This window comes from Maudiozyma barnettii (assembly GCF_903064755.1).
Source record: "Maudiozyma barnettii strain CLIB 1767 genome assembly, contig: KABA2_02, whole genome shotgun sequence".
Taxonomy (NCBI): domain Eukaryota; kingdom Fungi; phylum Ascomycota; class Saccharomycetes; order Saccharomycetales; family Saccharomycetaceae; genus Maudiozyma; species Maudiozyma barnettii.
This window is the reverse complement of record NW_024545239.1, coordinates 728318-754781: the sequence shown is the minus strand read 5'-3', so window position 1 is coordinate 754781 and position 26464 is coordinate 728318. Positions and strand designations below refer to the sequence as shown.

The window sequence follows — 26464 nt, the reverse complement described above, 5'->3', positions numbered from 1 at the left end:
ATAACAACAATACATATTTATAACTACAATCAAAGGTAATAATATGGTAAATACGCAAATATTATTTCTTAAAACTTAAGCTTCAGTATATTTGAATTGGTAGAAATTTTGAAAGGGAATTCCGTGCTTATTTCGTTATTTTTTTCGAATGGAACTATGAAATTGAACATACTCACAAAACTGTCCATATGGGTATTAATATACCAAGTATTTGTATCGTGCCAGAATTTTTATGATTCTGATCCACACATTATTGAAGCAAATGAAAGGAATTTCGATAAGATAGTTCATTCTACTAATCAAACATCGTTAGTTGAGTTTTATGCACCATGGTGTGGTTATTGTAAACAATTAAAACCTGTGATGAATCGTGTTGGTAAGAAGCTGGATGGTATTGCACAAGTGGTGACTGTTAATTGTGATCTTGAACAAAATAAAGGTCTATGTTCGAAGCATGGTGTAGAAGGGTTCCCAACACTGATGGTATTTAGACCTCCCAAAGTATACAGAAAGGGACAAAAACATGCAAATGAAAAATACCAAGGTGAAAGGACAATGAAACCAATAGTTGAATTTGTTAAATCAAGAGTGAAAAATTCTGTGAAGAAATTACGTAGTATTAATACTATCCAAAATATGTTAATTAAACATCACGATACAATTTTGAATAATTTCACAGTAGTATTATTTTCCAAGGTAGATATTATTCCACCTATCTTTAAAAGTATAGGGATTGACTGGTTAAACCAAGTCGAATTTTTCATGATGCATAATAAGAAAATAGAACAAATAAATGAGGAGGATAAGACTTGGAGTAAATTTGCCTCATTATATCCAACAATGTCTAAATCTTTGAATGAACTCTTGCAAAAACAAATCCATAATATGGATTTTAACCGATTACTATTATTGGATAAAGTCAATGATGAATTACATATCTACGATGGGAATCAAATTACTAAGATGGACGTTACCAAATTTATTAATGGGATAACCCATTTGACTCCACAAGAGGGCCCAATGAGTAAACGTCAAATGTATGTCGATAGTATGAAATCAGGAAAGAAAAACAAGAAAATTCGTAAACAGGGTAGAAAGGGAAATGTGAAGGACGAATTGTAAATCCAAATATGATGAAATCTAATCATCTTTATAATTTTTACTTAGTATTATTACCAATAAAATTTATTGATCTAGTCATATATATACGGTGTTCCGTCTATTATTTTAGTAGAAACGATTCCAAAAACCAAAAAAAGTTTTTTTTGGTGATATTTCCGAAAACTTTGAATTGGCGATGAGCTGAAAAAATTTATTTTCATACAATATTTAGAAACAAACTTACTTTTGTAGTAAGTAATACTATATATACACTTTATAACAGATTGGAATATTCCTATTTGTAAGATATAGCTTTGTAAATCAACTATAGAGTCACAACTAAGTAAGAACAGAGATGTCTTATTTTTTCCAGAATATTAAGGCAACTAATGATTTTGACGAAGAGGACCAATACGAAGAAGATCCAGATGAATTAAGAAGAATCCTACAGAGACAACAGAGGAATAGTAAAATATCTGCTGCTCAAAAACATGAATCTGATAATGGAAATGATAGTGATGATGACGATTTAAAGACCTTGTCATTTGGTGCTATAAAAAATGCAGACAATATCCTAGAAAAAGAAACTAAGACTGAACGACGTTCACAGGATAAGGGAAAGCCCAAAACATTCAGAGAAGAAAAATTCGAAGATTCTGATAGTAATAGTGATCAACCTGAAAGTGATGGACCAGAATCAGAATCAGATTCCGAAGGTGGGTTTTTTGAAGAAGACAGTGACAATGATGAAACGGAAGATAATAATAATAATAATGTGAGAAACAGAAAGAGTGGCTCCAATAAGAACCAAAGACATAAGCATGCACCAACCGAACAATCCTCTAAGAAACGTGTATCGCGAATTAGAAAAATAGATGGGCTTAACGATAACAGACATGGTTCCAGTATATACCAGGATATTAGATTCGAGAAATCCACTGGGGCAGTTACCGATGAATCTGTGATTAGGCGACGTTACGCATTCCTTGATGAATACAGAGAGAAAGAGATTTCAGATCTTGATGCTCTATTGCATGATCGCAAATTCGTTGATAAATTGAACGACAGAGATCGTGAAGGCATGGAAGGTGATTTAAGAAGTATGAAGTCTCGTTTACAAAGTATCAAGAATAAAGATCTTGAAAAGAATATTATTAAAGAATATGAAGATAATATGAATAAAGATAATCAAACGCGATTCCATTTAAAGAAGGCTGATAAAAGGAAGGTTGTTCAAAAATGGAAGTTTGATCATATGAAGGCTAAACAACGTGAGAAGGTCATGGAAAGAAAGAGAAAGAAGAGATTAGGTAAAGAATTTAAGCAATTTGAATTTCATCAAAATAGGTAAATGAAAGCTATTATTTGCCGAAAAACAGAAAAAGAATATAAATAAGTATATATATATATAGTATATATATATATAGTATAGTATAATATATGAAGAGAGACAACAAATAACTTGCTAGATATGTGTATCTTAATATTATTTAATATCGCGACCACCATTAGCCAACCATTCAGTCATAGATCCAGGGTACACAGCTGTAGTTGAATATCCATTCTTACTTGCAATATCTTTTGCAGCAGCAGCTCTAATACCTTTTGCACAAAAGAATACCAATTCCTTATCTTCAGCTGGTTTCTCAAATCCCATCTCAGCCTTAAATTGAGATCTACTTAATGATAATGCTTCAGGTTTAGTCTTATAAGGAATGTTAATAGTATGTGGTAATTTATAATCCAGTAACTCAGAAGGTTCTCTCACGTCAACTAACACAACTTTGGAGGATGGGTTCTGGACTAGAACTTTAAATTGGTCGAAAGTATAGATTTTGTTAGAATTGCTACCATATGTACGGTACATTAAACCCTTTCCGAAAACAGATTTAATCATTATTTTTTGTGGAAGTGCTTTTAGGGTTTTATTTTAATGTAGAAGTTTAATTTTTAGTAATAGTTCTATCTATATTAAAATATGTATGTATGACCTTTTTTTTTTAAGCCTGTAATAGTCAGAAATAAGAAAAATTAATCAAAAGAAAAAAAGAAAAAGGGGACAGAAATCCTGAATACCAATGATACTTCTCAATTGGTTGATATAAATCACATATTATATATTCAGCAGCTATCACCAAAGTAAAAATTATTAGCAAAGACACTTTTCTCTCGTTTAAAAACATTTCAATTTGTAAGATATACAGGTAATAGACAATATATATATATATGAGAATATATAAGTAGAAATAATTAAAATCCACAGATAAGAACGGTAAATTAATTAGTTAATCATTCCAAAGTTTATAGTTAGAAACTCAGCTTATCACCACCATTGCTAACCCAATCATTCATAGAGCCAGAATAAATAGCTGTATTTGGGAAACCGTTGTTAAACGCAACAGATCTAGCTTTAGCAGCACGCATACCAGAAGCACAGAAAAATACCAATTCTTTATCTTGAGTAGGCTTAGCAATACCGAAAGAGGATTGGAAATCTGATGCATCTAGAGCGAAACCATTTGGATGAGACTTATAAGGAACATTAATAGAGCCTGGAATATGAACAACAGCGTATTCGGATGGTTCTCTGACGTCTACTAGAATGACAGAAGGTTTACGGTTAGTGGCTAAATCTTTCATTTGAGAAAAATTATAACTTGGACCAGTAGGTTCATCGACAGGCATTGGTAGAGATCCACCTGTTCCTGTGTAAGGGTTGTTATTTCCATTCCAAGCGTTGTGTAAGGCAGTCCAGATACCCATAGTGTAAAATATCAGAATGAAATAAAAAGTATGTGCGAGGTTATTAAATACAAATAGAACTTGATGCAATATGTATTGTACCGATAATGATCCTTTATGAATAAGAACTCTTAAAGAGTAAATTTCTTAACTCCAAAGATATATAGAAATATACCCCTTGTACCCTTATATTTATATACAAATCTAATCTAAGAAAAAGTCAAACTATTTTTCCTCTTACTAATTCAGCTGAAAGCTAATAATGTATGTGAAGTTTTCGCTTACTAACAAAATATCCTAATGTCCTTCTTGTTCGCGCATTGCCGATAGTTCTAGCAGTAGAAATAACAGCAAATCAGAGAGAAGGGGCAGTTCAAGAGTATCCACTTAGTCAGCTATCGAACTCAGATGATGTGATGAGTAAGCATTTGCGAAGTGACATACACACAGAGAGATACTATTAAGTTAGTTAGTTGTATATAATTCATCAAATGCAGGGAGACAGAGAGGGAGAGAAGATTCAGAGGAACATGTAAATTTGTCGTTTATTGAGTCGTGTTTTATGTATAATCTGTATAACTTATACTGTTACTTAAATTTGTATTGCGAAATGTATCTATAAAATGATATGTCATGAAGGAAAGGAGTATAGCATGTACAATTCGTTTTTTTAGATGTATGAATATAGCCGTTATCCTTTCACCTGTGTTTATTTAACGTAGTCTTAAATCACTGACAACAAACTCACCATCACCAAGATGTTGAGTGTTACCCACACTTTTAACAACAAATTGTTTGGTTTCTTTCATATAGTCAACAATGGTCACGGATGTATTAAATACAATAATCTTTTGAGCGTTTTGTCCGTTATAATCTAACCATTTTAATATGGTTCTAATTGCACCACCATGACTCATCAAAGATATATTTTTTAAATTCTTTTCGTTACTTTCAACGACTGCATGATGAATACCATCCGTTAGTCTCTTTGTAAATTCTTCAAATCCTTCACCAAAATCTCTAAAGGAACCTTTGCCATGTTTGTCTGCGTATTTCTCAGCATCACTAATGTGCATGCCTTCAATGACCCCCATATGTCTTTCTCTTAATGCAGTGGTTAACTCTACAGGGACATCCGTTTGATCTGAATATTTTAGGACAGTTTGTAAAGTTTCCTGACATCTAATCAAATCACTAGAAAATACTTTGTCAAAATGGATGTTTTGTTCTTTCAAATAAACGCCTAATTTCTCAGCTTGTTCAAAACCTGTATTATTAATTGGAATATCCTTATGTCCCTGAAGAATTTTAAGAACATTATGCTCTGTTTGACCATGTCTGATAATGAATATTCTTAGAGTATTATCATCTTCATTATTAGTATAATACGGATTTTCTTTGCTTACTGTCATGATTGATATACTTTGGTGATAATGCTGCCCTGTATTTAGTTTACTAGTTCGATATTGGCATGATGTTGCAACTATCTTTATACCTTTCATATACATACGTATATACAACAATTATATTAAATGACATTCTCTTTGTCTAAGTCCTACGTTAATTGTGTATATTGTCCGATCGTTATAAGAAAGAAAAGCAAAGAAAAAAAAGAAAGCACGAAAACTTTTCGGTGATGATGCCATAATAGGAACCACTGATCGCTTGCAATGGGTTTCGCACTTCTCCTATTCTTTACTAAAATCATTGAATATGTAAACATATCCTTTTTTCCAGAAATAAGTATTATTGATAGATCTAATAATTGACTTATTATTTGTTCTCTCTTTTGCTCACAAATCGAATCAATTTTATACTAAAAAGTTACCGGTCCTCAATATATAAATAGATAATGCAGAACGAACCTATGTTTCAAGTCCAAGTGGATGAAACTGAGGACACAGAATGGAATGATATTCTAAGAGCTAAAGGTGTTATACCGGAGAGACCCCCATCTCCAACAGCTCAATTAGAAGAAGCCTTGGAAGAAGCCTTGAAAAAACAACATGAAAATAGACTAGAAGATAAAGATATTAGTGATTTGGAAGAATTGGAAGATGATGAAGATGAAGAGTTTCTAGAATTGTATAAAAGGAAACGGTTGGCTGAATTGACTAGTTTGCAAAATAAATCGAAATTTGGTGATGTGTATCATATTAACAAGCCAGAATACAATAAAGAAGTAACATTAGCAAGTCAAGGTGGTGAAAAATTCAATACAGATGAAGTAAAAAGTACTACTTTCATAGATAGTAATCAATCTAAGATCATGTCAGAAGCTGCAGATGGAAGTACATCAAATGACACCAAAGTAGTAAATAAGGATGCCATATATGTTTTCGTCCATTTATCGTTACAAAGTAAATTACAGAGTAGAATACTAGCTCATATTTTTGAATCAGAAGCACCCAAATTCCGTGAAATTAAATTTGTCGAAATACCTGCAAATAGAGCCATTGAAAATTATCCAGAGACTAATTGTCCAACTTTACTTGTTTACCATAATGGAGATGTCTTAAAGAACCTAGTCACTTTACTTGAACTAGGAGGTAATCAAACCACAAACAAGGATTTTGAAAAATTAATGGTACAGCTAGGTGCTGTTGATGAAAAGGACAATAGATTGGAGATGAACCAAGATGATGATGAGTCTAGAGAGGCCAGATTGGCACAGTTTGGTAACATAAACAGTATAAGGACCGGTATTAAATCTAAATTTAATGTGGGTGTCGGCAATGATTCTGACGATAACTATGATGATGATGATGATGATAATGATGATTTCTTTTCATAGAATATATATAACGATTCATATGTTGGTGTAGATAATAAAAAAATTCTTGCCCTCGAATATTCGAGATAATTTAGATACTTGATTGGTTCAACGGACAACCTACCTTCCCTCGTCTATTCAAATCTACAATATGCTATTTTTATATTTATTTTACTTCTTTAATTACATAGAATAATAAGTAAGCTTCATCCTTTAATGCTTGTTCCTGGGATATTTCAGAAACCATGGAATCATTGAATCTAAACCATTTATCTTCATTTACTTTTAAAGTGGATATATAATGACCTTCATTTACAGTGCCTTTATGAGAAACTACCCCTATCAACTCGTAGGTAATATCTTTGGCCATAGCAGAATCATCTAGTTTACCATCATCACAATATTTAGTTACATTTAAGTATAACGGATACTCCACAAAATTTGTCAATTTTACGTTATTACCATTAGGTAAATGTTCGAATCTCTTTAACTGCAACGTTAACATGGATCCAAGTTTATCAATAGTTAATTGCTTTGCTGGATCATCGGTTGTATTACATTGTGGACAATGGTAATGATAATCATTCAATATTTCTCTCTTGTGGAAACTATCCAAACAATTGTATAATGTAGCTTTATCCTTAATATCCAATGACAGATCCATGAACGGATCTACAATAGTCTTTGAATCATCATTACAATTAGAACATACGATGGAACTTTTCAAAGCGCCCTGAAACATTGAATGTATCAGACATTTACAACTAGACCCCTCTCCAGTAGAACTAGTACGGTGTTCTACCCTTTTGTAATCATTGTGAATTTGATTTAATAGAAATTGTAGAAATTCATGAGCATCCTGTTGTGAATAACCAGCGAAATTCTGATTTATCTTCCATGCACAATTTAAGAATGATATAAACCCTTCGTGTGGATCCACTGGGGTGCTGTTATCTGATTGCTTATTCCCAATATTCCCATATGATTCAGCTATAATGACGTCTAAGGCACATGATATACATCCAGTAGGATCTTTAATTTGACATTTGTTATAATGTTGTTGGCTCATGGAAAAATTTACAATATAAGGATTATGGATCAAACATTGTATGACACTACTAATGAAACATGTTGACCCCATATTAACAAATCCGTAAAGACCATCTCTCCGTTCTGCTTGTGGAATCTCCGTAGTTTTATTGATTTCATCCCAGGATTTGTTTAGGAAAGAAGAATTAATCATTTCGACATCAGAAACATAATCTTGGCATTTAATACAATATAATAGCTGATTACTAGAATTAATACCAAATATATGGTTCTTTAGAATAGAATGATCTTTAAAATGAGAGTTGTTCCAACAACCAACATATTCACATTGCAAGCATATAAAGCTGGATCCCGCATTAATTTCGTTACATGTTGTACAACGCATAGTATACATCAACTTATCATTTTGAGACGAATGTGATAGGATATATTTTGTGATATTAAATGTTTTCATTACATTGTCTTTAAATTTTGGATCCCCAATAATTTGTTCAATATGATTGCAATGAGTCATTTTTTTAATAGTAACACTTCGATTCAATTTATTTTTATTTATTTATTTATTCTTCAGTTGGAAAATATAGTTTTTTGAATGAGATCACTATGAGCCTTTTGTATTAATATTATATGATTTCAAAAAATAATTATATCTGGAAAAGGAAGAGCTAAGAAAAAATAATTATCGTGATGAATGTAAATATTGATGCAATTATAAAGATTCCACAGATCTGTAAATATATCGACAGCTGAAGTTCTTCTTTGATATTAGTTCAGCTAGCTCACCTTTTTCCTTTTGTAGATTAAATTAAATTTTAGCCTTCATTATAGGTAAAAGAAAAAAAAAAGATTATGCTATGTAATACTAACACTACCTAGAAAACAATACATAGAAATATATTATACAGTAATATCCCGACAATATAAACCTGGGCAGATTTTACCACATTAAAAGATATTTGTTAAACCGCGAAGAGTGAAAAATAAAGATAAAAAGAAAGAATAAGTTATTCAAAGAGAAAAGACATAGATAATAAACACCAAACACTTGAGGACAAGAAAATAATACGACATTATATTTCCTAAAGCAACCAGATGAAGTGAGAACAATTAAATGAATATTTAAAAAAGTTATAAATCTCCTTGCCAAACTATCGTTTTTTTATTACCTTTAGATTTCCTAAAATAATAATAAAGATAGCCTTATATTGATAGTATTCTAGTAATTTCATTCTATTTAAACAGATATGAAAATATAAAAATGAGTTGTGATTAGTATGTTAATGAATATTATTAAGACATGCTAATTATTTACTTCGTTAGAAGACTCTAATTATAAAGAACAAACACATATTTTTAAATCACACAGAGACACCTGTCTAGCAATGAGTAATACTTGAATATATATGCTTACATAATCCTATATCATAATTACCTAGTTGATTATATCACTTAAGGATGACAAATATAAGTATTAATAGCCACTAGTTCATGCTTATTCTCCCACTTCTTTCTACCAAATTATAAGATTGATATACTTGATATACTTGATCCAATTATAGAGCCGTAGAGCATTCAAATTATATAATGGAAAAAAAAACATTTGATGACCCGCCATCGCTATGACAACCCAAATGGAAATGTGAGTGGAAAAAGAAATTCAATGGTGATAATGATAATGATTACAAACGGGTCATGTATCTGAGCTATATAAACACACATTTGCCAAAGGTTTTGCTGTATATCAGAGTTCAATTACAATTAAAAACAAATACAGAAAACACATAAAAAATGACTAGCAAAGGTAAGATCTTAATGTTGCATGGGTTCGTTCAATCTGATCGTATTTTCTCTGGTAAAACAGGCGGTTTACGTAAAAATTTGAAGAAGTTAGGTTACGAGCTATATTATGCTAATGGACCTGAAATAGTAGATAAATCCACATTGCCAGGTGGTGACGATAATAAGACTACTGAAATGCTTATTGCTGACGCGAAGTCTGATGATTTATACGGTTGGTGGTTAAGAAAGACTTCCGGACCTCAAGCATTGATGAATTATGAGATTCAACAATCTACATTTGATTATTTGCATGATTATATTGTTGAGAATGGGCCATTTGATGGTGTTATTGGGTTCAGTCAGGGTGCTGGTCTCGGTGGGTATATTGTGCAAGATATTAGAAATATTTTAAATTTAACTGAAGAACAACAGCCTGATTTGAAGTTCTTCATTTCATTTAGTGGGTTTAAACTGATTCCTGATATATATCAAGAACCATACACATTAAATCATGCACCATCTTCTTTACATGTCATTGGTGAAATGGATGCTGTAGTGAGTGAAGAGAGAACAATGCAACTATTCAATGAATGGGCTGATGATAAGAGAGTTCTATTAAAACATGCAGGTAGTCATTTTATTCCAAATTCTAAACCATTTGCTATGCAAGTTTGTAATTGGATAAAAATTACTACTGAAGAGGAGACAAAGAAAAATAAGGAAACTGCTGAAATTACTAAGAACAGTAAGAAATCTGCTGATCCTGGTAGTTTAGAAGATGATTTGATGAACATGATGGATTCAATTGGAAAATTATAGAACTTTCTCAAATATATAAATACAAGATTTTTATAATTAATAATAAAAGGTATAAAATTTATTAAGATTATTCAAGGAAACTATATCAAATTTAAATTTAGCTATGCTATATTTCATGGAGATTTGCGGAGAAAATGTAGACAATCATGTTAATCTTCCAGTTGCTTCCCCCATATGGGGTGAATCCAAAATACAAAAAAATGGCAATATGATTTATTATTCTTCACATTAACTTGTTTAGGTTTTCTTACATTTTTTTTCACTTTTGGCGACGCCAGTAATCAGTCGTTGCAAGAAACAAAACAAAGAAGTAGACGAAAAGAGGAAGCAGAAAACTGAAAAATAAAAGACAGACAGACATTAACGCGCACATTCGAAACGTTTCCAAGTAGAGCCAAGTAATAGTGAAGAATTCTTGGAATTAGATAAATTTTGAAACCAAAATTAATGAAAGAAAGGCTATATTTGTTATATAACTTTGAGGGAGTTAGTTATGACTTTATAGATAGAACTTGTGGTTTATATTATTTTACTTTGTATTCTCTATTAGATAAATTTAGATATTTTAATTATTGTAAATATTTTTTTTAGAAAGGGAAGGTTTACCATTATTAAAAAATTAAATTGCGATCCAAGAATAAAAGAGGTAATATTACATTTATTATTTTAATATTATTTATTATAATACCCTTTTTCCTATTCTAATTTAAAGAAAAGAGTGCTATATTATTCATTTAATAGTTTAAATTAAATATTAAATTTGAAAAATATTTTTACATCTTTAGTTAAGTCACTAGATTTACATTATATATTATTATTATTATTTTATTGATTTATTAGATTTTCCAGTTTAATATTATTATCAACATTTTCAAAACAGAAGAAAACAGTTCATATATATTCACGAAATCTTTATATTTCTAAACCCTATATTATCAACTTCGAGCAGCATTTAAAGGTCCAAAAATAAATAATAAATTAGAAATGGCAACTGGTAAAATCAATGATAATCTGAAAACGATTAGAAAATTGTACAAAAAGACAGAAGAATTGAATGAAGAAATTAAAAATGTTATAAAAGATATCAAGCCTATGGAATTCGAATCATATGCAGATTATTTTTTAATACATACTTTTAAGAGTGGGATTTCTGAAAGTGGGAGAGTTAATCTTGATGGGTTAAGAAAGAGAGAACAATCAATATATTATAAGAGAATTAGGAAACCAAGCGAACAAAAGATAGATGAAAATATATCCTTACCACCAAAGAGAACACCCTCAGAGGATTCATCTACTTCAATTACACCAGCACAGACAGTATCATCTTCTGATAAAGAAGATGTGCCAGAATCAAAAATCGATGGAAATGGTGCAGGTAATAAGACAGTAAATAATGTTTCAGCTGAGATATCTCTAACTAGTATAATTTCTTCAGATGATATCCCAAATGATGGTGACCATAATATTAGGAGATCTTCCAGAATATCACAAAAGGATCGTGAAGATAAACTAAAGAGAGAACATGAAAAGATAGAAGAGGATGCTCAACATTCTGTTTCAAGAAAGAGACATAGGGGACCTGGTAGGCCACCTAAAACTAGTCATATTGATAGCAATGATGATGATACTGATGGTAATTTCGACTCTACCACATATTCTAGTAACGTCGACGAAACACCTGATTCAGAACTTATCGTTATTAAAGATTTATTTGAAAATTTGGTTCCAAAAATTAGAAACCCTCAACGAAGATCGGATTGGGTTCTCCCACCTAAAATGAAATATGTGCAGGAAAAGCAATTACACACAAGACCGGAATATAAATCTATCAAAATTCATGAATTGGTTAGTACTGACAGAATGAGTACAATATTGTCGCGTTTTGAAGGTGGCCTAGCTGGTGTACGTAAGTAAACACAGGATATTTTCCAATCATAAATTCCCAAAAAATATATTCAATGCCATAATAATCATTAATAAAATCAATATATGTATATGATTAAATAAATAAAAGTATTAAAATAAATAAATAAATAAATAAATAGATACATGCGTATATGAATAAATAAAAATAAATAAAATGAGAGATCATAAATAATAAAACCTCTCCATTGTAACATATCCCTTTTAAATAGTGATAAATGGCTATTAACAAAATTTTATAGCTGTTATGAAAATAATTTAACTGTCAAGAGATTGACTAGTGTTTAACTGTAGTTACCATTGATTTTTGGAAACCATCTATAGCATCTAATAAAGAATCTGGTGTAGGTTGAGGACTAACAACTTCTGGATTAATACCGTTGTCTAACAAATAATCGTTTGTTGTTGGACCGATACATGATATTCTTAAATCTAATTTATCCTTAATACTTGGATTTTGCTTCAAAAATTTAATAATATCTTTAGCACCTTGAGGACTAAAGATAACCACCCAACAACACGATTTACCGTCACACTCTTCCTTATCGGCTATATCTACTAATGTATTTTGAAATCTGTCTAGATTATCGTTTAGAACATTAGTCTCATAGGTAACTACTTCCTTCACAGAAAGACCTCTCTGTTTTAACTTGTTCTTAATAATATCTCTGCGGATAGCACCAACGAAGGACAAGATTTCTCCATCGTAGTTATCTCCAATATCTTTGATAATAAAGTCAGAGAGTTTATCCCCGTTCCCCATATCATCACCTTTCACATTACGAAACCCTACTCTTCTCAAAAAATCACCCGTCGCAGGGCCTACAGTATATACTGATAGATCTAATAACTTTTCTCTTTGTTCCTTAGTCAACGTTGGAATGATACTTTCATTTAAACATTCTACAGTTCTCTGCGAGGTAACTATTAAGTATCTTAAATTACTTATATAATTATTGTCTTTTAAAAGGTGTAGGGCCTCCACTGGATGATGTGTATGTGCAATTAAAGGCAAGAATTGAACATCTGAATATTTATTATCCTTCGATTCAACCTCGTATTTATCTAATGGGGTGGTTTTATTCTTTAAAAATATGATGTTATTAGACATATGTTTTGTTAATTGTAATTTCTTATTGTTTGATTGAAAGACAAAGTCTTATATGTGCAAAGCACAATTTGTGCAGAAAATGAACGTGATATTGGTAATTATTTAGTTTCTTAGGAAACAATTAGTTATTGAAAATGTCGGTATTTGACATTTATGTATCTATTGCTTGCGATGTATATATATACATCGCAAACAAATTGTATGAGTAAGCAGCATGCATTATTCCATATAACCCTTCACCCTCGGGAGTCCATATCTGAGAGAATCAATTGGGCTAATTGTGCGGACAATACTGAGGGAAATTTATCAAAAAATTTCAACAAAATCTTTTTTCTCCTTCAATTTTCCATTTATCATCACCACGGACGGTGTGGAGAGCACGAGCACGTGAGCTTTCATAAAATATTCTCAAATAATGATTTAATGTGTATAATGATGACTGTTATTCTTACAATTATGAAGGATATTTTATATTCCTTATTTAGTTATACGTATACATGGTTGAATGTTTGGTTTTATTTATTGTTATATGAGTTTTATTTTATTTTTATTATTATTGTGAATATGCTTATTCCCACTCGACAGTGGCGGGTGGCTTGGAGGTGATATCGTATGTGACTCTAGCTACACCATCGACTTCGTTAACAATTCTGGAGGCAACATTCTTTAAGAAACTGTGTTCGAATGGGTACCAGTCAGCAGTCATGAAATCGGTGGTTTCGATAGCTCTCAAAGCAATGACTTGTTCGTAAGTTCTTTGATCACCCATAACACCGACAGATTTAACAGGTAGTAAACAAGCAAAAGCTTGAGAAATGTTATTATATATACCAGCTTTTCTGATTTCTTCAATAAAGATACAGTCAGCATTTCTAGCAATTTCAACTTGAGCCTTAGTAACTTCACCTAGAACACGAATAGCTAGACCTGGACCTGGGAAAGGATGTCTCCAGACCAATTCATGAGAGATACCTAGTAATTCACCTAGATGTCTAACTTCATCTTTAAACAATTCTCTTAACGGTTCAATCAATTTCAACTTCATGTTGTCAAGTAGACCACCGACATTGTGATGAGTCTTAATAGTTTGAGATGGACCCTTGAAAGAGATGGATTCGATGACATCTGGGTATAGGGTACCTTGTAACAAGAATTGAATCTCTTGGCCATCCTTTGGCTTGATTCTTTCAGCTTCTCTTTCAAAGACATGAATGAAAGTGTTACCAATAATTTTTCTCTTCTTTTCTGGATCAGTGACACCCTTTAATTTACCTAAAAATTCCTCGGAAGCATCGATGACAGTCAAGTCAATACCTAAACCTTCAGTTAGAATTTTCTTAACATTAGTAGCTTCATTCAATCTTAGGACACCGTTGTCAACCAAGATAGCGTGGAATCTGTCACCAATAGCTTCAGTCATCAGCTTGGAGGCAACAGTAGAGTCAACACCACCTGAGACAGCACCAATAACTTCAGCAGTTGGACCGACAAGTTCTCTGATTCTTTGAATTTCAGTTTCAATGAAGTTTTCCATGGTCCAATTTTGTTTGGTGTGACAAATGTCGACAGCAAAGTTCTTCAACAATTGCTTACCATGAGTAGAATGAGTGACTTCTGGATGGAATTGAATACCGTAGATTGGCTTCGATTCATGAGCAATACCACAGTATGGGGAGTTACCAGAGGTAGCAATAGTGACGAACCCATCTGGTAAACCGTTCAATTTGTCACCATGAGACATCCAGACAGTAGAGTGGTCTACACCTTTAAATAGAGGGTTTGATTTGTCCTCCACGTTTAAAGTAGCAGGACCATATTCTCTCTTTTCACCACGGCCGACTTTCTTACCATTTAACCAGGCAAGCTCTTGCATACCGTAACAAATACCTAAGATTGGAACGTTTAAGTCGAACACAGCTGGGTCAACATGTGGAGCATCTTCAGCGTAGACAGAGTATGGACCACCAGATAAGATGACACCCTTTGGTTTCCAGGATAGTTCAGCGATCTTTTGAGTACATGGGAGCATTTCAGCATAGATGTTAAACTCTCTTAACCTTCTAGTGATTAGATGGGAGTATTGAGAACCAAAGTCCAAAACTAGGATAGTATCAAAAATACCGGAGACTTGTTCAACAGCAGACATAATGGGTGTTAATGTTGTATTGGTTGGATAAATAGTTGTAGTAGTATTTGTTAGTTACTAAGTACACTGATGTTCGACAAATATAACTAAAGAAGTTCAATAAAACGTGATTATAAAATATGTAATGGTCCCCTTATATATATTATAGATTAGATAGATTTGTTTGTTCACTTGCCAAAAAAAATTTTCTGAACTCATCGCTCATCACTTCCTTTCTTTTTTTTTTCAATCCGCCAACAAAAAATTTTACGGGAGACCATCCCCGGGAATGCCCACAAGCTTTTCCAGGTTAACCATCAAACAAACCCAAAATGGTGATGATGACAATGAGCTGAAGGTATTTACAGAGAGCACCCCCTAGTGGCTAAAAAGAAAAGAGAAGTATATTCTCAAGGGTAATAATAACGTAATTAAATATTGAAACAACGATTGACAAACGAAGTCAAAAAATATAGCAACGAGCATATTGTTGTACCAAAGGTACAATTTGTACTCTTGTTAGAGGACGTGAAGAGTAATGATATGTACTCTGTTTGCGTACAACAAACAATATTCAAGATATTTATATAAATAGGACAAGACTTGTAAACTATATAAAAACATAATTCAATAAATATGTTAGGATATACTCCCAGAGCGAACCAGATATCACATATCGCCTGTAGTCGTCTCCATAATGACGTCCGGATAGATGTCTGAAGGGACTGGCGGCGGGTAAAATCAGGATTATATTGCCAGGAGAGGTTCTTTTATATTCTCATATAACAGAAGTAGGTTTGTTCTACTTCCGGCCATTTGTGCTTTGTGGACATACAGAGGTATAAATGTCTTTGCTTGGTAATCCGGAAGGGTCAGTTTTGACCTTTTTTAGCAAAAAAGGGTAAGAAGGAACACAAAATAATATGAAGAACATATAAACTTATCTCATGAAGAAATATATTGAAATTTGTTCTCTTTATATATCCTGATAATATTTTGTATGTGGGAAAGAAGTTCGTCGCGTTGCATTTCCTCGCCAACTGAAGCCAAAGGAAAAAGAAAAATTTGCACTGTGAAGAAGCAAAGCCCTAACAAAATATACTGCATCGATAAGTATATCATTGTGTACGTTGTGTAGACTGATCCATTCCTCGCCAGAAAAGGAAAATGTCTGCGACTTTTCAAGAAAATTTTTTTTCAGTTTTCGACTCGAATTTCTTATATAAGAGAGTTTAACAACAAAGGATTTCAAAATAAACATGCGTTGAAGTTGTTTTGTTAATGTAAATATTAAAAGATAGTATGGGATCATCGATCGTTTCATGTGTCATTTATTGGCGTCACTCATCATTATTCCCTCAATATTTTGAGTTCTTTTAGATGCCCGATAAATACTGTGTCGTCGATTCCATTTCAATCTTTAACGATGCATGATAGAACAATTTTCACAAAAAAACGATGTATCTCCAGCTGTTGATACAGAGTGGGAAGACTTTTCTCTTCTTGCTCGCCCTTTTTAAAAAATCTGATACAGTTGGTCATTTTTCGTTTTACATTTATTTTTACTTTCTTATTACTTTTTTCTTAAAATTATAAAGTCTATAAATATATATATATGTATGCCCTCATAATTCATCTTTTATCCTAGAATTTTTAAGTGTTTGGGGTATTAAAACAATATACTCCACTAGTAAATCACCAAATTGGCCCTTCTTGCTTAATAATGGCATACCGAATCCTTTAATTCTTTCAGTTTCACCATTATGTATAATTTCATTTGCTTTACGTTTTAATACAACGGTCTTTTTCTCATCTAAGAACGCTATCTTTCTTTCCCAATTACCCTTCAAAGCTTCTTCTATAGAGATCACTTCGGTTCTATATAAGTCATCACCACGTCTCCTATAACCCATATTATCCACAGATTTTTCATTGAATTCAAATATTAAATCACCTGCTTCAAAATCAGGGCTTTTCTCTGCTTCACCCTTTTTCACAGTAACGTACTTCCTTGGTGCCCCTGCTGGGACACTAACATGGAATGGCTTGTTCTTTTTCATCACTTTATGTCCATGGCATGTCTTACATGCATTCTTCACAACTTCACCGGTACCACCACAATGTGGACACACTTGTTGAATTTGTTGTGACATAAACCCCATTTGGATCACCTGAATAGTAACACCACGACCTTGACAAGTTTTACATTTAGTAACCTTCCCGTCTTGTGATCCACTACCATGACAGAAATCACAGAAATCGTTCATTGAAAAAGTAAAATCAATCTCGCTACCAGAATAATAATGTTTTAATGATATTTGTTCACGAGCAACCATGTTTTGTCCACGTTGTTTCCCACCTCTTGCACCACCAAATGGATTCCCACCTTCTTGGCCATGGAACATCTTTTCAAATATATCGAATGGGTCATGGAAAGGTTGGCCACCGGGTCCGCCACCAGCACCACCAGCACCATTCTTTACACCTTCAGCACCGAATTGATCAAAGATCTTACGTCTTTCTGGATCGCTCAATACTTCATAGGCTTCACCGATTTCAATGAATTGGTTATGGGCTTTTTCATCATTAGGGTTTTTATCTGGATGATATTTTTTAGAGAGTTGTCTATAGGCTGACTTGATATCTTTTTCAGAAGCACCTCTCGAGACACCTAGAATTTTGTAATAATCTTGTGCTAACACCAAAAATGGTAAACAAGTTAATAATGGTATTAGTATAAAAAGAGCAGACCGCATGGTAACTTATCTCCTTCTATTTTTCTTCTTTGCGTATGATGTAGCTTTTCCTCTAACTAAATAATTCAAAAATAGGAATATTTATGATCTCACAACACAACGATATATTTGTAATTATATAATCTCAGAATCTACCTAGTAAATTAATTGATCATTATCTTTACATGTATATATACATGTTGATGTGGTCAGACGTGCCACCGCGTAACATTTACGTGTACGTAAGAGTGAAAAACAGATATTGCATAGTGAAGAGACAGGCTGTCAGAAAAAAATAAAAAAATGTAAATACTATACGACAAACAAAGAGGCAGGTATGTAAATCATATGATATAAAGATGAGTTAACAAGTTTCAGTAATATATATTAAATATGCTCGATATACACCTACATAGTAAATAAATTATTCAATGATGCATTAAATCTCTGGGAACCGAGGTTGTTTTAAATTATGACATCGGTAAATTTTTAGATCATTCATTCTCGTAATTGTTAGTCCCTTGCGCTCTCAATAATATAAATCTATATCTTACAATGTAATCGAAAGCATAATTACTATTCATATAATAGTTGAAACGTTTATCTATTGTTGGCGGTTCCATTTATACAAAAAAAAAATATTGACTAAAAATGACTACACATAATAGTTATACTATTTACTCATCGTCCTCATCATCACTTACCAAAGCAGCAAAGGTGTTGAAACCATGGACTTGTTTGTCGGTAATGATATCACTATTGTCAGCAGGTCTACTTGAAGAGATGTGTCTATTGTTTGGTTTAACCTTAACAGTTTCCTTAGAGATGGTAGGTGTAAAAGGAGTGGTGGCACTATCAGAGTTATTTTCACTGTCACCTTCTTCATTAGTCTTAGGTTCAAAAGTGGACCACCCATTTTCATCAGTAGTGACCTTTGGTTTGTGTTGCTTCACCTTTGGCTTACCATGGTGTAAATGGGAAGATCTTCTACGGTTGAAATGGCCATGATGGGTGGCATTGTACTCTTCTTCCTTCAAAGCTTGAACTTGCTTGACCTTTTCGATGATTGCGTTGAATTCGACAGCATCAAAATTGACACTTAAAGTCTCACTTGGTTTCAATTGAATTAGTTCTTCGATAGTATAAGATGGCATCTTGTCCTGATTGGTTCTTTCTTATTAGCGTAAGGATCTCCAATTAACTTTTAATTTTGATTAAGAATAGAAAAAATACAATAGAAAATATTAAAACTACAAAGGTAAATATACACATGAGATGATTTTAATAAAGTTAGCAAGTTCATTCATGAATCTAATGATGCATATAAAGACATAGAAGCGGGTTTGCCGCTTAGAATCACTCATCAAACTTACTCTCTAAGGTTGATGAAACTCTAGTAACCTTCAGTGTCCGCCATTCAATCAATGGTTTCACCGACGCTCTTTCAATATTTCATTAAAACAGACAGAACTTGTTAGCATTATCACCAAACGCAGACAAAACGCATACAATTATTCAAAACCGAAAAATTTTTGCGAAACTTTTTTTTTTCAATTCGAAAAAGTTTTTTGCGTCGTGATAAAGGTAGAAAATCAAGGCTACCCGGCTTGTTGGAATTTCAGATCACATGACTAAAGGGGTATTTTAACTGTTCTATAATCAAATGAATGAAGTTGAAGTATACATTTCATGAATTCAGTACTAGGCATATATTATATTCAAATTGCTAACATTAAATCCATCAGAAATGAATAAATAATGGAGTTACTAGGAATACCTTTCAAGAGGACATTTCAATTTAATCTAGGTGAAAAACTTAGTGAACTCATTGATTCAACATTTTACCAAACATCCGATACATTTCGAATTGATTTGAACGAGATATCACAATTAAGAGATGATGTTGCCTCGAACACTAATATTTCGTTGTCGCAATTGGAATTGTTATACAAATACTATTCTGTATTGATTCAACTGCAGAAGAAATTCCCAGATGACCAAATTTCATTTGCATGGTGTCAAACTCTCTCTACGAAATCAAATACTAAAGAACTCAAGTCTTTAGAATGGGAGATATCTAATGTTATATATACTCTAGGTTCTATGTACAGTTTGTTAGCTCGTGGAATCGATATATCCCTGGACAACTTGAATACTAAATACAAATATTATCAAACCGCAGCAACTCTATTTCATGATGTATCACAACAAAATCAACATACTGCTGCTGTGGATAAGGACACTGCAGATGCATTATGGCATTTAATGCTAGCGCAAGGCATGGAATGTTTTTGGTTGAAGGCAATGAAAAAAGAAAATATTAAAGACTCGATGCTTGCTAAATTATCATCTCAAGTAAGGGTATTCTACGATAAGACATTATTTTCTGCAAATAGAAGTCCCCTCATTAATTCTCATTGGATTGACCATATCAAGGGGAAAATTAAATATTTTGAAGCTGTCACATATTATCGAATGTCATTAGTTTTACAAGAAGCTCAAAAATGGGGTGAGATGGTTAGAATTTTGTCTCATTGTGTCGACTTGTTATCTACTTGCAACTTAGATACAGCAAAACAATTTATTGAAATAGTTAGAGTGTTATTAAAGGATACTGCGAAGGATAATGATTTTATATATTTACAAGTTGTACCTGAAACGGTACCTCAAATGGTAAAGCCGATAAATATGATTGAATTATTAGATTTTTACAAAGTTATGAATGACGGAATACAGCAATGGTCTGGCATTCGATATTTCAAGACTTTATTACCATTAGAATTGATCGATACTTGTAATGCTTATAGTGAAAGACAAACGCAATACGTTATGGAGCGTATAATTCAGCCAATTCAAACTTTGAACAAACAATTAGAAGATAAAAGGACGAATGTTGAAAATTCCAGAAATTTAACTGTGGTACTTATAGAAATGAAAGATATTACTAGTCTTGAAGCTTCCTTAAACAATTTAATTTCTGTGTATGAATCCATTAACAGCAAACTTTCACTAATGAAACAAACCTTAGAGGACGAGGCTGAAAGTGATGCGACATTACGTGCCACTCATGGTTCATTGCGTTGGACTTTACCAGTGTCAAATGAAGTCAATTGTGAGCTATATTCCAAATTAAGCCAGATAAAAGAATATCTTGAACAGGGGCATAAAACAGATAATGAAACTAGAGAAGTACTTGATATGATTGATCGTGATCTATTAACGACCAACGAAAATGATTATTTGAAGACATCAATGAGCAAGAAGAATGAAGATCCATTAATGAAAGAAATAGGTGATGTAGAAAAAAGTAGAGATATATTTTTAATGAAAACTCGAGAAAAGATGACAACAAATACAGTATTATTGAAGATGATCAAAGCATACCGATCTAATGGTGAAGTTGTTGATCAAAGCAAATTGGAGACTCAGTTTCAAGAACATTTAACTATATTTCAGAAAGATCTTTCAAGGGTCTATGAGGAAAAACAAATCAATGAAAAGCTATTTGAACAATTAGAAATTTACTCGACGAGGTCTAAGTCAGAGGGGTCGATGAAACGTCTTACTGCAAAAGATTTGTACAACGAAGAGTTTAATTATTCGATGGGATTATTAAGACAAGTACGAGAGAGTATCAACAATGGAACTCAATTTTATAATGACCTAGTTACTTCTACGAATATGTTGCTAGCAGAGACAGAACAATTTAGCGATGAACGTAAAGTTGCTAAACGAACATTGGATACGCAATTGTTGACTATTTAATTACATACATATGTATTTATCTTTTTATTGCGTATTATTTTGTTGAGTCAATTTCCATTTCTCATATGCCGCTTTCTTACTACCTCTTGTTAAATTCCCTTTATGTCTACGACTCTTCAAATGAGTTGCCCATTGTTTTGAACCAATTGCGACCAATCCATTGCCATCATGATCTTTACAAATTTCACACGTAAAATGTTGGCAATCCTCATTAGATATACCTCTTTTCTTCCCTACGGTTTGTTCATCAGAGATCAAATGCATTAATTCCTTTGGCGCACGAATTTTATTTATGTCATCATTTTTTTTAATATTTAAAAAAATTGAAGTTATATCCGAAGCCCGATCTCCTACTACTTGATGCCATTGTGTTAAATCCGTCGCATCCAATACAAATATGTCACCTCCAATATCCGGAATTAACATTTTTTGAATCCATTTAATTTGTCTACGTGCATATTGACGTGTATGTAATTTCATCATATCAACGCCTTCATTCCATAATTTTTCGTTACGTTTTCCATCTTTCAACCATGGTAAGAATTCTTTAAAACCAATGACTTGCCAAACACCACCATGATCGTTATGTTCCGGTTGAGATAGATAGAAATTGTATAATTGATCGATTTCAGCTAAAGCTCCTGCTTTAACCATATCATCCACACGTGAATCCAATCTAATATCTAATGCGACAGGGTCACTATATAACCATAGGAATAAAGTATCATATCTCAATTGTTTAGTTTGAGCTGCGAACAACTCACTGGGTCGGTTCCCTGTTGTGAAATATATTTCAAGCATACGACGTACACGACGTTCATCATTTGGATGATATCTTGATGCAATCTTCGGATCAATTTCTTGTAAAGTATTAAATATTTTATTTTTATCTTTACTATCCAATATGATTTGTTCAGATTCAGCGACTTCTCTAATCGAATTGGTTTCTAAATGATTAACGTCATCATCATCATTCTTGGTAGTAGCAGTATTAATATATTTATCAAATAAAAATTGCAAATAGTAATGAGTACCACCAACAATAATTGGTAATTTACCTCTAGAGATGATATCATCGATGGCACGGCGCGCATCAATTTCAAATTGATGTAAATAATATTCTTTATCCCAAGGTAGAAAATCCATTACATGATGAGGTATCCCATTTCTTTCTACCATCGGATGTTTATTCGATACTATGGGAATATCACGATATACTTGCATTGTATCACTATTAATAATTTCACCATTATAACGTGTAGCTAGTTCTACAGCTAATTGAGATTTCCCTACACCTGTAGTCCCTGCTATAACGATAACTTTCTGTTTCATTGCTGTTAATGTATTATTGTATAATGTACGACCTAACATTCAATATACATCTATATATTCATCCACCTTATTTGAATATGTATTACCTTTTTTTATTTTTGTTTTTATGTATGTCGATGAGATGAGCTTATGACATAATAATGCGTAGTAGTAAGTTTCACTTTAATTATATTTTTTTTTTCGCCTATTTTCTTTCAATCAATAAAAAATATATATTTTGTTCTTCGATGTGTCGCCCCCCCCCCCATTGCTATGATTCAATGTTTGACAAATAGTGACATCGTGCATCATGATATCATTAGTCACGGCCCATCGCGTAAAATCCGAAAAGACAAAAAATTTCTAAAAAAAACAGCGCGGAGAGTGAAAGGGGCGGCATAGTCACCATGTGAATATGCCGGAAGTAAAGCTAGTTATAACCGAAGTGGAATGAAATATTTCGCTTACAAGTACCGGACCCTGCGTGGTATCCCCGATGTTGAATAATAATAATCATAGTAAATTGTGTCTCTTTTTTCTCAATTGATTTACGCAGAATAATGAGTAGGAAGGAATGTTCTTCTTTCTCATTGGTTTAATATTATTCAAATAATATTAATAATAATAATAATAATAGTCATTAGAGCTATCATAAAGTAGAAGGTAGGACTCCTGTTGTTGTGTTTCTGACCTGTCTGTCTGGTGATTATAATTATAATTCAACTTATGGTGTGTTTTTGTGTGTGTATGTAATAAATATTATAGTGAAGAATCATTTATTGTACAGGGTTTTTATTTATTTATTTATTTATTTATGTTCTGCAGTAGTCAATATGGGGGGCAGAAGCACAGGGAAAGAAGAGGGCTCGTTATTTTAGGTTTACCTACATTAATTAATCAACATTTTATTTTGTTGACAATGAATTTATTAATAATAAATTTACGACAGATGGAATGGGTTGAATGATTGTGTAAGCAAATATATATATAAGAGAATGTGTAATCGATTAGTTAAAATATTCATTTGATTTGACAGGTTTTTTCTTTCTGCTCTTCCATTTGGATTATGATATTGTTAGTTTGTTCTGAATTAAAAATAAAACGAAAATCAATAATCATAATTAATATTAGTTATGTCTACTGTAAATGAAAATAAAATAGATGACAATCCTCATAATGAGACGTCTGGTGCTTTAGATAATATTTCTAGTGAGGTTGATATTAACTCTAGTGATAACACCATGACTAAGATAGATACTAATATTATAAATGATGGTCATAATAGTATCTCTGAAACATCAACCGCTGATTCTTTATCAAATCAAAGTTCGGACTCTAATTCAATTTCTACTCCAATCGCAGAAAAGCAACAAGTGGGCGAAGAAGAAGAAGATGCGATTGATCCAAAAGATTTAGAATGGGATGGTCCTGCTGATATGGATAATCCTCATAATTGGCCTCTATGGAAAAAATGGACCGCAACGATGACAGCTGCGATGTTATGTCTTGTGGTTACCATGGGTTCATCATTATATGTTGCATCTGTTCCAGAATTTGAAATACGATACCATATATCACAAACTTTAGGTTTAGCAGGTCTAACATTTTATTTATTAGGGTTATCAACCGTTATAGGGGCTCCTTTAAGTGAAGTGTTTGGTCGTAAGATTATTTATTTGACTTCTTTACCTTTATCATGTTTATTTACAATGGGTGTTGGTTTATCTAATGGCCATATGAGAATCGTCTTACCATGTAGATTCTTTTCTGGTGTGTTTGCTTCCCCTGCTTTATCTATTGCTTCAGGTACCATTATGGATATCTTTGATGTTGATGAAGTCTCCACTGCAATGACATTTTTCTGTGTAGCTCCATTTATGGGTCCTGTCATGTCACCAATTATTTCTGGGTTTGCAGTTGAATCACAAGGTTGGAGATGGAGTCAATGGATTCAATTGTTTGCTGCAGGTTTAATCTTCCCATTTATTTTAGTGATGCCAGAAACTCATAAAGGTGTTATCCTTAGAACAAGAGCTAAAAAGAGAAATTTAAAATTAAAACAATTTTCAAAAGAGGATCAAAAACAATTTTTAAAGATTACCATGACAATTACCGTCTTAAGACCTTTAAAGATGTTGGTTGTTGAACCTATTGTCCTTGTCTTTTCAATTTATATTGCATTTATCTTTGCTGTGTTATTTGCTTTCTTTGAAGCTTATCCAGTTATCTTCCGTGGTGTTTATCATATGGATCTAGGTATTTCAGGTTTACCTTTCTTAGGGATCGGTATAGGTCTTTGGATTGGTTGTATTTTCTATTTATATATTGATAGAAAATATTTGTTTCCAAAGGCTCCTGATGGAACTCCAGAATTAGAAAATCCTACTTCATTACGTACTACACCATACAGAGGTCATCGTGATCCAGAGACTGGGAAATTGAAACCTGTTTGTCCAGAGGACTTCCTATTGGCTTGTAAGATTGGTTCTTTAGCATTACCTATTGCTTTGTTCTGGCAAGCTTGGACCGCAAGACATGATGTTCATTGGATGGCTCCTGTTGCTGCCGGTGTTCCATTTGGTTTTGGTTTGATTTTAATCTTTTTCAGTTGTATCATGTACTTCTCTGCTTCATATCCACCATTATGTGTTGCATCATGTATGGCTGCTAACAATATGTTAAGATATGTCACTTCATCCGTATTTCCATTGTTTACTGTTCAAATGTATGAAAAGATGCAAATTAAATGGGCTTCTACTTTATTTGCTTTCATTTGTATTGCAATGTTACCAATCCCATGGATCTTTGAAAGATGGGGTGAAAGATTAAGAAATAAATCTGTCTTCGGTTATGCTGCAATGTTACGTGAAGCTGAACAAGCTCAAGGTGGATCTAGTGAGGATGTCACTGGTGATTTAGATTTGACTAAATTGGCTACTTTACAAACTATGGAAACAGAATTATCTAGAACAGATTCTCACAGTGGCTATTATGATGCTCATCAAGCACCTTTGAATATCAATAGAACTCTTTCAAGAAAGAGTAAACATTCTCAATTAGACAACGGTACAAACTTAGAGCACCGAAGTTTACACAAAGGAGATAACCAGGACAATGATTCTACTGTGGATCGTGTGAGACCAGAAAGTATATATGCTAATGTGAACCAGGATCAAGATCTAGAAGATTCTCAGATTGAGCAATCGGAACTTTCTTCTAGAATAGTATAA

The 26464-nt window shown here is 32.7% G+C and overlaps 16 protein-coding genes across 16 annotated transcripts; 7 read left to right on the top strand and 9 right to left on the bottom strand.

Annotated features, from left to right (window-relative positions):
• Positions 1-156: 156 nt before the first annotated feature.
• MPD1 (protein disulfide isomerase MPD1) lies at positions 157-1122 on the top strand (the record flags this gene model as incomplete). The annotated part of the gene is made up of 1 exon (XM_041549025.1): positions 157-1122. The coding sequence occupies one exon, from the start codon at positions 157-159 to the stop codon at positions 1120-1122; it is 966 nt and encodes a 321-aa protein (XP_041404959.1).
• Positions 1123-1456: 334 nt separating this feature from the next.
• Positions 1457-2452, top strand: RRP36 (rRNA-processing protein RRP36; the record flags this gene model as incomplete). The annotated part of the gene is made up of 1 exon (XM_041549024.1): positions 1457-2452. The coding sequence occupies one exon, from the start codon at positions 1457-1459 to the stop codon at positions 2450-2452; it is 996 nt and encodes a 331-aa protein (XP_041404958.1).
• A 135-nt stretch (positions 2453-2587) lies between these two features.
• On the bottom strand, positions 2588-2998 carry RDL2 (thiosulfate sulfurtransferase RDL2; the record flags this gene model as incomplete). The annotated part of the gene is made up of 1 exon (XM_041549023.1): positions 2588-2998. One exon carries the CDS (start codon positions 2996-2998, stop codon positions 2588-2590), a length of 411 nt encoding a protein of 136 aa, XP_041404957.1.
• A 410-nt stretch (positions 2999-3408) lies between these two features.
• RDL1 (thiosulfate sulfurtransferase RDL1) lies at positions 3409-3864 on the bottom strand (the record flags this gene model as incomplete). The annotated part of the gene is made up of 1 exon (XM_041549022.1): positions 3409-3864. One exon carries the CDS (start codon positions 3862-3864, stop codon positions 3409-3411), a length of 456 nt encoding a protein of 151 aa, XP_041404956.1.
• A 692-nt stretch (positions 3865-4556) lies between these two features.
• Positions 4557-5351, bottom strand: KABA2_02S07414 (phosphoglycerate mutase; the record flags this gene model as incomplete). The annotated part of the gene is made up of 1 exon (XM_041549021.1): positions 4557-5351. The coding sequence occupies one exon, from the start codon at positions 5349-5351 to the stop codon at positions 4557-4559; it is 795 nt and encodes a 264-aa protein (XP_041404955.1).
• Positions 5352-5695: 344 nt separating this feature from the next.
• On the top strand, positions 5696-6637 carry PLP2 (Plp2p; the record flags this gene model as incomplete). The annotated part of the gene is made up of 1 exon (XM_041549020.1): positions 5696-6637. The coding sequence occupies one exon, from the start codon at positions 5696-5698 to the stop codon at positions 6635-6637; it is 942 nt and encodes a 313-aa protein (XP_041404954.1).
• Positions 6638-6782: 145 nt separating this feature from the next.
• UBP8 (ubiquitin-specific protease UBP8) lies at positions 6783-8180 on the bottom strand (the record flags this gene model as incomplete). Its single annotated transcript, XM_041549019.1, has 1 exon — positions 6783-8180. The coding sequence occupies one exon, from the start codon at positions 8178-8180 to the stop codon at positions 6783-6785; it is 1398 nt and encodes a 465-aa protein (XP_041404953.1).
• Positions 8181-9454: 1274 nt separating this feature from the next.
• On the top strand, positions 9455-10264 carry FSH3 (putative serine hydrolase; the record flags this gene model as incomplete). The annotated part of the gene is made up of 1 exon (XM_041549018.1): positions 9455-10264. The coding sequence occupies one exon, from the start codon at positions 9455-9457 to the stop codon at positions 10262-10264; it is 810 nt and encodes a 269-aa protein (XP_041404952.1).
• A 984-nt stretch (positions 10265-11248) lies between these two features.
• RFM1 (Rfm1p) lies at positions 11249-12178 on the top strand (the record flags this gene model as incomplete). Its single annotated transcript, XM_041549017.1, has 1 exon — positions 11249-12178. One exon carries the CDS (start codon positions 11249-11251, stop codon positions 12176-12178), a length of 930 nt encoding a protein of 309 aa, XP_041404951.1.
• Positions 12179-12464: 286 nt separating this feature from the next.
• On the bottom strand, positions 12465-13298 carry HEM4 (uroporphyrinogen-III synthase HEM4; the record flags this gene model as incomplete). The annotated part of the gene is made up of 1 exon (XM_041549016.1): positions 12465-13298. One exon carries the CDS (start codon positions 13296-13298, stop codon positions 12465-12467), a length of 834 nt encoding a protein of 277 aa, XP_041404950.1.
• A 568-nt stretch (positions 13299-13866) lies between these two features.
• On the bottom strand, positions 13867-15444 carry GUA1 (GMP synthase (glutamine-hydrolyzing); the record flags this gene model as incomplete). Its single annotated transcript, XM_041549015.1, has 1 exon — positions 13867-15444. One exon carries the CDS (start codon positions 15442-15444, stop codon positions 13867-13869), a length of 1578 nt encoding a protein of 525 aa, XP_041404949.1.
• Positions 15445-17048: 1604 nt separating this feature from the next.
• Positions 17049-18179, bottom strand: SCJ1 (Scj1p; the record flags this gene model as incomplete). The annotated part of the gene is made up of 1 exon (XM_041549014.1): positions 17049-18179. The coding sequence occupies one exon, from the start codon at positions 18177-18179 to the stop codon at positions 17049-17051; it is 1131 nt and encodes a 376-aa protein (XP_041404948.1).
• A 656-nt stretch (positions 18180-18835) lies between these two features.
• On the bottom strand, positions 18836-19312 carry CAF20 (Caf20p; the record flags this gene model as incomplete). Its single annotated transcript, XM_041549013.1, has 1 exon — positions 18836-19312. The coding sequence occupies one exon, from the start codon at positions 19310-19312 to the stop codon at positions 18836-18838; it is 477 nt and encodes a 158-aa protein (XP_041404947.1).
• Positions 19313-19916: 604 nt separating this feature from the next.
• Positions 19917-21923, top strand: RIM20 (Rim20p; the record flags this gene model as incomplete). Its single annotated transcript, XM_041549012.1, has 1 exon — positions 19917-21923. The coding sequence occupies one exon, from the start codon at positions 19917-19919 to the stop codon at positions 21921-21923; it is 2007 nt and encodes a 668-aa protein (XP_041404946.1).
• A 24-nt stretch (positions 21924-21947) lies between these two features.
• On the bottom strand, positions 21948-23294 carry MOD5 (tRNA dimethylallyltransferase; the record flags this gene model as incomplete). Its single annotated transcript, XM_041549011.1, has 1 exon — positions 21948-23294. One exon carries the CDS (start codon positions 23292-23294, stop codon positions 21948-21950), a length of 1347 nt encoding a protein of 448 aa, XP_041404945.1.
• Positions 23295-24367: 1073 nt separating this feature from the next.
• Positions 24368-26464, top strand: TPO4 (Tpo4p; the record flags this gene model as incomplete). Its single annotated transcript, XM_041549010.1, has 1 exon — positions 24368-26464. One exon carries the CDS (start codon positions 24368-24370, stop codon positions 26462-26464), a length of 2097 nt encoding a protein of 698 aa, XP_041404944.1.